Source organism: Thermobia domestica, chromosome 11, assembly GCF_964235325.1.
Source record: "Thermobia domestica chromosome 11, izTheDome1.hap1.1, whole genome shotgun sequence".
NCBI lineage: Eukaryota > Metazoa > Arthropoda > Insecta > Zygentoma > Lepismatidae > Thermobia > Thermobia domestica.
This window is the reverse complement of record NC_137464.1, coordinates 121452542-121465016: the sequence shown is the minus strand read 5'-3', so window position 1 is coordinate 121465016 and position 12475 is coordinate 121452542. Positions and strand designations below refer to the sequence as shown.

At 34.6% G+C, this 12475-nt stretch overlaps 1 protein-coding gene across 1 annotated transcript; it reads left to right on the top strand.

Annotated features, from left to right (window-relative positions):
- Positions 1-247: 247 nt before the first annotated feature.
- LOC145665255 (uncharacterized) lies at positions 248-790 on the top strand. Its single transcript, XM_081732547.1, has one exon. It carries the CDS (start codon positions 248-250, stop codon positions 788-790), a length of 543 nt encoding a protein of 180 aa, XP_081588673.1.
- Positions 791-12475: the final 11685 nt, after the last annotated feature.

Below are 12475 nucleotides of genomic sequence, written 5' to 3'. Positions count from 1 at the left end.
AGTACGAAGATTTGGGCCATATGGAAGAAATAACTAGAGAAGAGAGCGATACAGTGATGCCAGACTACTATCTTCCCCGTCATTGCGTAGTGAAGGAGACCAGTACTACCACCGAACTCAGAGCTCTATTTGATGCCTCGTGCAAACCAACTTCTGGACTTTCATTATATGGCACGTTGAGGGGCAGGCCTACAATCCAAGAAGAATTATTTTTCATGACAGCAAGATTCAGCAGCATCAATTCGTCATGACAGCTGATATAGAGAAGATGTATCGCAACATTTGCGTACATGATTCACATGCAAACTACCAGAAAATACTGTGGAGAGAAAACCCTCAAAAAGCAATAAAGATATATCGACTCAAAACTGTAACATATGATACTGCAGGAATTCCTTTCCTAGCCACTAGATGTCTTCAGCAACTAGCCATAGAAGAGAACAAGAATTTCCCTAAGACAGCAGAAGTTGTAATGAGGGATTTTTACATTGATGATCTTCAAACAGGAACAAACACGAAGAAGGAACTACATGAACTGCAAGGTCAACTCACAACTCTTCTGCAAAGAGGTGGCTTTTGTTTGAGAAAATGGTGTAGCAACGACACTTCACTGCTTTCAAGAATACCCAGTGAACTTCAAGAATCAAATTTCATCATTCAACCAAATGAGGGTTGCATCAGAAGAAGTTTAGGATTGTTGTGGAATCCCATTAAAAACACATTTTCTTTCTCTGTCAAACCAAGAAACGATCCTCAACAAATCACGAAAAGGACTTTCTTGCTACAATAGTGAGCATATTTGATCCCTTAGGATTAATAGGACCAGTTATTCTTAAGGCAAAAATATTTCTGCAATGTGTATGGGAATTAAAATTGAAGTTGGATCAAGAAGTTCCAGACCCATTGCATTCAGAGTGGGAAACTTTTGAGCAGCAACTTCAAGAGTTGGAATCACTAGAGGTGCAGCGGAAGGTTATTCAAGAAATACAATCGCAGGTAGAAATTCACGGATTTTGGGACGGATCTCAGAATAGATATGGTGTTTGTATATATGTAATATCTAGTACAAGAAATTCACAGCAAACTTATTATGTTCAAAATCTCGAGTAGTACCTTTGAAGAAGACAACTATTTACAACGGTATGTTGTATATTTTTACTTGTAACAATTATTAACTTGTAATTTTGGGCTATAATGTGTTTCGAATATTTTAAATATATACTAGGCAGGTTCTGCTAATAGAAGAAGAGAAAAAAAGAAATAATATAGTTATGCCGTTAATATATAAACAGATTATTCAAATGTTTTTTATGTAATCAAAATCTCAATGTCGTCGTCATGACAACAAAAATAAATAGAATTGTTGTGTGATTTAAGTAGACATTTTTAGAAAAATTGTGTAGAAGTAAAATGTACACTTCTCCATCACATTTATTAAACTAAATGTATAAAAGGTAATTGATGTGTTTTAATGGCTCAAAATTAAGGTGATTAAGAACCATTATCGTTATAAATTGGTGCCGAAACCCGGGAGAGAGAAAGTTGTATCGCTTAGAAGAATAGTAAAGCTATCAACATTGAGCCCAACATCAATCTTACTATTTTGAGAAGTGGCAAGATAATAAATAGGAATCTAATGAGTGCTACGAATAGAGAAGTGGACAATAATCAAACTACACATACGGAAATGAATTCTCCAGAGAACATGATTGATATATTACGGGAAATTTCACAACAAATTAAGGATCAAGCCCAACGCAGTGATGAAGTATCACAGCAAATTAAGGATCAAGCTCAACGAAGGGATGAAATATCCCAACAAATTAGGGATCAAGCTCGGGATCAAGCACAACATCTTGACGAAAGGTTAGAGCAATTGCAACAACGTAACGATGGTAAATGGGACCAATTACAACAACAATAAAGTCAAATGAATCAGCAAATTGCAGTTAAGTTCGAGCATTATGAAGAAGAAATGGGCAAGATTGCACAGAGATTCACCGAAGTTCAAGACTCTGTAGAGATTATACAGACAGCGGTAAATGAACACGCCAATCAAATTAAGCAGTTACAAGATAAAGTCAACTTCATTAAAGAAAAGTGTGTTTACGAAAGTGCAGAGGAAGATGGTGGGCACCTGAATGCTGTACACCCTACATCCATCGATTGGGAATCTGCACGTCATCCCACAGCAACTCTTGAAGATAATCAATCATCGAGCTGTAATGAAGACAGTACCGAAGGAGAAAGAAGAGTGAGGCGATCATCCCATCAGAAGCGTAACCACCACAAGTATTTGAAGGCTAGTACAGGTAAACCGTTACGGTTCAGTGATGTAAAATCTCTTACTAAATTTAGTGGTGTACCGGAAGACATACCAGCGAAGGGATTCTTCGAAAAATTTGAGGACGAATGCGAAATAATGGGCATAGACGAGTCTCAATTTTTAAAGTTACCACCACATATATTATTGCCACCTTGTCTAACATGGTTCAATGCCATTAGGAGTAGTCTCCGTACTTATTCCGACTTTAAGAACGCCTTACTTTCCAATTACGAGAACGACTTTATGATAGCGAATAGGGATGCTTTACTGAGAACGAAACCATTTAATCCTAAGGTTCATAGAAGCATTACTGAATTTGTGGTTTCTACCTATAATGAGTTAAGATCTTTAAATGCAAGTCATCCTGAATCCCGAATCATTGCTTCTATTCGAATTCTACTACCTTTCAGGTTACAACAGTTATTAATGTCTGCACAGTGTATCAATTTTAATCATTTGATTATGCTTATTCAAAATTATTAGAGTCAATCTGCAGTACAAAATGGTAATAGAGGGCAGGATAAAGGTCAAGGTAATCCTGGTCGTAGCCATATACAATATGCTCCTGTTCGTAACTTAAACGTACAACCTGCAAATACTTCCAACTCGTATTGTTTTAATAGCAGAATAAATGGTTACAATGTTACCGGTAATCAGACGCAACCTAATCGTAGAAATGGGAACAGGAATTTTAGAAATAGTAACCGGAATTTCAATAGTGAAACAGTACGTACTATCAACATTACTAAATTTGATTAGAATAAAACACATGATTCTAATAATATTGAGTGGTAGCAATGAGAACATTAAAGGAATGGATGGTAGAGATGGTAGAGCTAGGATTTGCAACTTAAATTTGGAACAGTCTCACCCTAATATAAAGTTGAAGGTGTAGACTTGTAGATCGAGGTGTCTTGAAGATCTCCATGATGACTTGTCCGACAATCGACCAAGGCATCGAATGCCGGACAGAAGGTACGGTGACGAAAGACCAAGTAACGAAGGTCCCAATGAGCAATGACCAAATGACCAAGATCGAGCTTTCTCAAGTGTATTTGTCTCGACTGTCTCTCTGACGTCATGAAGGAAGCAATGGTACTGACACTCTCTCGATGACATGCACATTCAATTCCCCAAATTGACACAGCCAAAGTACATATCGATGACACAACATAAAGCAGCTATACTTCCTACTAGGCTGCTAACGTCGTCAGAATCACATAGACTAAAACCAGGAAGAGAGAGACTTCCGAGAGTCGAAGTACTTACTACTCATCAACAATATTTCCTTATTGTGTCAATGTTTACCAGGTCGATGGTCGAAGCGAGCATTGATTCGTCGTAGGTGCATGACAATGAGAGTCCAGTAAAAACAAACACATTGAGAAAGCATATGATCTAAACAAAACTGAATTCCAGATAACGCGTGTGAGACTGTTTGGTAAGCAAAAGGTAATAGGAGGTTACTACCAGTGTTTATTACATATCTTTTAGAAATACAAGGACTTCCTTGTAGTAGAGCAGACGTAAGATAATTAATTATTTCCTTGTTGAAAATCTGTCGTCAGCTGATGTCGATATCGGGTGTGAATAACATCTAACAGGCGATGAACTTCCTCTCGACGGTGACCAAATTCTGTGAAGGTGTAAAAACAGATGGTAAGTTTCACAGATGGACGGATGCTGGAGAAAAAAAAAGTTCTTACCGCTGGACCATAACGAAGAATGTAGAAACAACTGCTAATAATTATCCACACTGCTTAGAGATGGCATAGGCGATGTACTTGCTGGGGATGGGAACACACTTGTACCACGACCATAACAGCCGATGATGCAACAGTAGTTCTTGTTGTCAGGTGAATGTGGTCACGGTGTAGTGAAGAATGTCCCAAAGTAGTAGAATGAAAATGCTGGAGTAGAAAGCAGGATGGTGAGTACACAGTTCGATGAATAAATGAAGCAATAACGTACTAACACAGCTTTGTATTATAACACACACGTAGCCACTAATGTTCCAATTATGATATCGGTGAGACAAGTAGCACGTTACAGTTTATATTAAGTTGCATTAAGGTATGGTATATAAGGAATCACGCTACCAATTGAAGATTAAAGTAAATTACCAATAAATAATGAAAAATAATTCAATTTGTAAATGCAGGTTAAAATGAACTAAATATTCTTAAGAAACAAAACAAAGAAAAAATAAATTAAAGTGTAGGCTGGAACGAAACCAAAATGGGAAATCTGGAAGAAAAACAAAACCTGGAAATGGTACCAACTATAAACAAGTAATCTGGGTCATACCCCATGACCTAGATAAAATATAAACAAACAAACACTTGTGGGTCACGAGCCCACGCAATATGGGTCTCTAAACTCAAATAAAGTGTTGTAGGGTCCAAACCACGAACCCAAACAAAACAAAAGGTACCTGAAAAGAGAACAAAATGACAAATGGAGAAAAAGCTAGCTTAAACAATAGTAGAAACAAAATCTCGAAAAATGTCAATTTGAAACCTAAAATGCGGAAAACTGGAGGAAAAATTCTATTTGCTACCAAAAAAATGGTGGAGGGAATGTAAACTAACCAAAGAATCAAAGATTGGACAACACAGAAGGGTTTAGATATTAATTACTTTTTGAAAACGAAATAAGATTTGTTTCACATTTCCTTGAAACAAATTAGGGCATCGAGGCGGGTTTTGTAGACATCGGCACCTAGCCACTCGCGGATCAAAAGTAATTAAATCCAAAACAAAGGCCGTCACCAAATCTAATTGCAAGGGACAATATAAATAGTACTTGAAGAAGAACATAAGCAGCAAATATTACACATTATATGGGTCAACAAAATTTACATAAAGTACAAAAATTCATAGGCATAGTAAACACTAATAGGTCAGCTTCATAAACGAAAGACTAATCCAATTACACAACAAATTATGTTTTCAAAATAATTACTAAAAATCGAAAATTAAATTCTTCAAAATTAACTGAATTAAAATTCACAAGGCAAAAGTCAAAATGAATTACTGTCTCAAAATAATAAATTGCATTCAAAGTGCATTAAGTGAAAAAGCAAACATTTTTCTAATGCATAATAAAGATACACAAGACGTTAAAATTCGCAAAAGGCACTAATAAAATTAAATTCAGAATAGCAATTCAAATAGCAACAAAAATAAAATTATGCATGAAAAAAGTGCAACCATTATGAAGCTTGAACAATATCAAAAGTCAAAATCAGGAAATACATATCCTATGTATGGGTGAATTGATAAATCAAGTATATATCTGTGCGCGCAAAGTCAAATCAGGTATATAAAAATTAAACCACATTCAGGTTAAAGTCAAAATTAGGGATTACTAGAATTCGGCCATATTCTAGTAATAACGTAAAAACCTAGGTCAAATGTATGAAGTAAACTTACAATAAAATAGAGATAAGATGGCGGTTATATCTGGCAGATAATCATAAGATAAGGTCTAAATCAAAATATAGTATCAATGTCAAGTAAATACACATAATATGTACTTTTTATCTTCAGATGGTATAACAAATAAATTCAAGCAATAATATAAAGTAAATGGAACTTTCTTTTGTGCATGCACTTGTCTTATGTTTTTGTATGGACCATGAGTGGTTCGATTTTTGGACGATGTGGAAGTTCCGTCCCTTTTGCATGGCTTGTTTGTTGTTTACTGCCACGATTTACTTGCTAGCGTGCGTTTGGTTTATACTTACTTATATACAGTAGTATATAAATATTACTATCATTTACTTAACTTCATAATATACAAATCTCAAGGCAAATAAAACCAAACGCACGCTAGCAAGTAAATCATGGCAGTAAACAACAAACAAGCCATGCAAAAGGGACGGAACTTCCACATCGTCCAAAAATCGAACCACTCATGGTCCATACAAAAACATAAGACAAGTGCATGCACAAAAGAAAGGCTAGCGGCAAAACGGGAAAATGCTTGAAGGAATAAAATAAAAAAATAAAAGACAACATTCGGGACATGGCACCCTGGGCAAAACGCTCTCCTTAACGGTCCACATCGCGTCCCTCACAACAAAATATGGGTAGAGCAAACTCTCATAAATATATATCTATAATCTTAAAATTCTTAGTCGAAGATTACCCATAAGGACAACATACAAAACAACAGACGAGGCTACTTAAGGGTATAGCAGTAACTAAAACATTAAATATATAGCACCAAAATAAAAATTAACACCAAAACGAACTTCTGAAAATCACTAAGTCGAATACTCAAAAACAGCGCATCAGAATAATAAAACGGTGCTATACAGCAAGAAAAAAATTGCAACAATCTTACTCAAATTTTCCAAAAATGGTGTCAGGAATAACCAAAATTGCAGTCAGGAATATGTTTTCTTTTTCTTTTCAAAATAATACTACTAATAATAACACCACTAATAATAGAAATTACTAAAATAAAATGTCCAAATTTTAGATTTGTATGTTCCTGACTAAATGAGGTCATATAATACTTCGTACAAGTTAAAATAGTAAAAGGAAAACAAGGAGATATTTAAAATTAGCAAAAGAATTATTTTAATTTATTTCAGTCTCCAATCTCAATGTTAACTAAAACACATACTAAAAAGTGTACATTCGCTACAGCATACAGCGCGAAGAAAGCTGACACATCAAACTCAAAGTCGCAAGAGGAAACTGATAGCAATACTAGCTGAAAATTCCAGGACAAAGTACAGCACTGACCTACGGTAATGTTTACTAGAGTAAACGAACTCCATTCAAACAGCGGAATCTTCTTAACTGAATACAAACGATAAAAGAAGAACTAATTCGAATGAAAATAAATTTTCCTTTCCGTCTTTAAGAAAAACAAACGACCAAAATTGCACTGAATATTAGAATCCTAAATAAAATAACACAAAATTCTACCGAACTAGAAATATAGAATATAATTAAATAAAAACCACTAACTTTACCAAAATAAGAATATAATAATAATTGAAATATATACGAGGGGGATCAAAAATAGTCACACAAATTTCTTAAAATGTTACCGAAACTACTCGAGAATAAAACATTATCAACGCTAATAATTCAAAAAAAAAAAAAACTTCTCATAACTAATAATAAGTAAACCCAAATAATCAAAATAATTCTATATACAAAATATACAATCGAACTGACAACGTCATAATCGAAACCTACAGTCAAGGGCGGTTGGGAGGGGGTTTCACTAAAGTAAAATTTAACAAAATTTTAGAGGTGGGAGGTAAAATTCTAAACCAATTTAGACAAACATACTTCAGCAAGAAAAAAAATTAGAAGCGTATAAACATCCAAAACTACTTCCAGAAGGGTAGGAAGGCGGGGGAAAATTTCCACTACTCATAAAGGCGGGAGGAAAAGCAATTTGAAGCAGCGAGAGGACCACAGAGATACCAAAAATCACGGCGCAATCCACCATGAAACAGTACGTACTATCAACATTACTAAATTTGATTAGAATAAAACACATGATTCTAATAATATTGAGTGGTAGCAATGAGAACATTAAAGCAATGGATGGTAGAGATGGTAGAGATAGGATTTGCAACTTAAATTTGGAACAGTCTCACCCTAATATAAAGTTGAAGGCGTAGACTTGTAGATCGAGGTGTCTTGAAGATCTTCATGATGACTTGACCGACAATCGACCAAGGCATCGAAAGATGGACAGAAAGGCTACGGTGCCGGTACGGTGACGAAAGACCAAGTAACGAAGGTCCCAATGAGCAATGACCAAATGACCAAGATCCGCTGTCTCAAGTGTATTTGTTTCGACTGTCTCTCTGACGTCATGAAGGAAGCAATGGTACTGACACTCTCTCGATGACATGCACATTCAATTCCCCAAATTGACACAGCCAAAGTACATATCGATGACACAACATAAAGCAGCTATACTTCCTACTAGGCTGCTAACGTCGTCAGAATCACATAGACTAAAACCAGGAAGAGAGAGACTTCCGAGAGTCGAAGTACTTACTACTCATCAACAATATTTCCTTATTGTGTCAATGTTTACCAGGTCGATGGTCGAAGCGAGCATTGATTTGTCGTAGGTGCATGACAATGAGAGTCCAGTAAAAACAAACACATTGAGAAAGCATATGATCTAAACAAAACTGAATTCCAGATAACGCGTGTGAGACTGTTTGGTAAGCAAAAGGTAATAGGAGGTTACTACCAGTGTTTATTACATATCTTTTAGAAATACAAGGACTTCCTTGTAGTAGAGCAGACGTAAGATAATTAATTATTTCCTTGTTGAAAATCTGTCGTCAGCTGATGTCGATATCGGGTGTGAATAACATCTAACAGGCGATGAACTTCCTCTCAATAACACATGTTCGTTTGTAATGAATGAATGACAGGTTCCCAACTCCAATAAAGAATATGGTCCTTGGTTCGAGCCATGCAACAATAGGAACAATAATCATCGCCTGTTTACACAAAATCGCTTTACAGATGGCAGAAATTACACTAATAGAAATTCCAATGTTGCAACAGTGCATAATCGCCAAGAAAGTACCCAAGATTGTGGAACACAATGTAATTTAACTGAAGTTATGAGTCAACGTAATTTAAACTAAATTGTGTTGATGTGGAACGGATTGAATCCACGTCATCGTTAAATATTTCCAATCAATTTTCTGGTTATGAAACTGATTTAAAAACTTTAGATACAAATACCGTTTATTAATACGAATATAATCATGTGATGTTTGGATTGATAAATAGAAGTAATGCGTTTCTTTGATAGTTGTATTTTTTACTATTAATGTGTTTTCCTATGATTGCAAAACGCAATATTAATCGCATTATTCATGTTTCATGTTATAGAGTATATTTGAAAGCATTTTTGTAATGCGAGAATATATATTAAATTTAATAATTTGTTTCTCTAAGAAATTCGTATTTAAGCAATTCTTGCTTCTATGTTCTCGTTCTATTCGAATTTTATGCCAATAATATAAATGTTAAAGAATAAAAGATGAAATTTTTAATGTAAACATGTGAAAGTAATGACGGTTATACAAAATTGATGTCAAGCATATTATGGAAGAATTACGGTTAATGAAAATCAAATTTATAAGTTTTCCAAAGAACTTTGACTTTAAATGTTATCACGGATTCAGTCTTAATTTCTACTTTCATGCATATATTCATATTCCAATTACTTTCTTTTTTAAAATAATGAAATTGTGTGCAATTCAAGCTGTTTTTTATTACAAATGCGTAAAATACATGCATATTAACACCTTCATTTATCACGCCCAAAGCTAATGATTTAACCACTTTATGGCCTATAATGGACTTGAATTAGGATATTGACCGTATTTTTTAACGTGCCATGTAATCGTCGACTATGGAATCAATTATAAAAGAATGCAATTATTAATAATATTTTTGTGTAAAAATAAGGAAATATTTGTAAATTATGATATGAAATATATATTACATATACAAGGGCACTTAAAAAGTATGTTAAGGGTAACGGTCCAGAGTTCCTTTTATTGAATAAAATAAATAAAAGTCCGTCTAGCGCCATAATTACAACGGTACGTTGTACATTTTTACTTGTAACAATTATTAACTTGTAATTTTGGGCTGTAATGTGTTTTAAATATTTTAAATATAGTATACTAGGCAGGTTCTGCTAATAGAAGAAGAGAAAGAAAGAATGAAATAATATAGTTATGATGTTAATATATAAAAAGATTATTCAAATGTTTTTATGTAATCAAAATCTAGATGTCGTCGTCATGACAACAAAAATAAATAGAATTGTTGTTTGAGTTAAGTAGACATCTTTAAAAAAAATGTGTAAAAGTAAAATGTACACTTCTCCATTACATTTATTAAACTAAATGTATAAAAGGTAATTGATGTGTTTTAATGGCTCAAAATTAAGGTGATTAAGAACCATTATCGTTATATATTCCTCGCCTAGAACTTTCTGCAACTTTGTTACTTGCACAGATAACTCATAAAGCAATATAAGCATTACATTGCAAGATAGATAAGGTTGTTTTATGGTCAGATTCCACCATTGTGTTAGCATGGATAAGAGGAACTTGTTCTCAATGGAAGATATATGTTGCAAATCGTGTGGCGGAAATTCAACAATTGACCTGTAACTATGAATGGAGACACATCAGAACAGAGGAGAATCCAGCAGATCATATATCGAGAGAATTAACACCGTCAGAGATTCTTGATAATGAATTATGGTAGCATGGGCCTTCCTGGCTATCTGAGAAATTAGACTCACAGACGAGGGAAGATGTTTGTTACCTAAGCGATGTTCCCGAGCGACGAAATAATACAGCAGTTCCCTGTGAACTCTTAGACAGATATCATCATCATCAGCATAACGTGTTACTGCTTATTGTCTACGATTTGCACACAACATGAGAAGATCTAATTGTGACAGACAGCATGGACATCTTACAGTTAGTAAATTACATGAAGCACTCGAATGTCTTATTAAACTGTCACAGCATCAAGCATTTCACAAGGAATTAAATGCGTTGAGATCAGGAAAGGAAGTCGACAACCAAGATCAACTGAGAAATTTGAATCCATACTTGGAAGAGAGTCAAATCATCAGAGTGGAAGGAAGATTAAATGCAGCAGATCTTACTGAAGGACAGAAACATCCTATTGTACTTCCAGCTAACTGCAATTTGACAAGATTAATCACCCAAGAAGAACATAAGAAGCTATTGCATGCCGGGCCTCAATTATTGTTATCATCCTCACGACAATCATATTGGCCAATACGGTGACGAAACTTGGTTCGTCAAGTTGTGCATCAGTATGTCACATGTTTTAGAAACAATCCTAAAGATGGTAAACAGATGATGGGAGATCTACCAGTTAATAGAGTTCAACCAACCGGACCATTTCTTCACAGCTGTGTTGACTACTGTGGACCCATTTATCTTAAATCGAGTAACCGAAGAGGAACCAAACTACATAAGGTATATATAGTACTTCTCGTGTGTCTTGCAACTAAGGCGGTTCACATAGAACTCGTAAGTGTTCTAACTACAGAGGCGTGTATTGGAGCATTAAAGCGATTCATGGCTCGTCGAGGAAAATGTGCTAAACTGCATTCTGACAATGCAACTAATTTCATTGCTGCAGAAAGAGAACTACAAGAATTGAAGACTTTATTTGAATCAGAAAACCAAAAGAAAAATTACACAATTTTCTAGCAGCTGATAACATCACGTGGGTTTTTATTCCTGCAAGATCACCAAACTTTGGAATCATCAATTAAATCTCTCAAATACCATTTAAAGAGAGTTGTGGGAAATGCTTCACTCACTTACCAAGAGATGAACACTGTTTCGACGCTTATTGAGGCTTGCTTAAAATCTAAATATTTAATACTATTATCAAATGATTTAAACGACCTACATCCTTTAACACCTGGTCATTTTCTAATAGGCGACGCACTCACTACCATGTAACAACCTAACTTAAAGAATATTCCTGTCAACAGACTTTCGAGATGGCAATACATACAGCAACTTCATCAGCAATTCTGGTCCAGATGGTCAGATAACTATGCATTCTACCTTCCCTTTCCAATTATGTGCATTTCATGAAAAAAAAGTTAAGTATTAAAGAAAATCGTACATTCTATTGGGAAAATGTAATTCCAGCGAATTGTCGAACTATAGACTAATATTCAAGAATAGAAGATTATAGTAAAAAGTTTAATAGTGTTTGCAATAACTAATCTGAAAATATAATGGATTTCCTGGAACAAATGTACAACGAAAACGTTGTATATTTTATATATTCCTTCGTAATCAGGTTAGCAGTGCTCGAGCATTTCGTAGAAGAACAGGAAAAAAGAAATCATGTAAACAATATCTATCAATTGATCTAGATATTTTTTCTGTTTGTACGTTGCTAAAGTAAGGGAAGATGTTTTATAGTAAGTGTGTGAGATACAAGATTTTGAACTGTGATGTAAAATCAGTCGTTTTCCATCAAATATAATGATTTTAGAGTTTGAGATTTGTGTATGTTTCAAGGTAATTAGTTCTTATATACGTAAAACTTTACATTAACACAA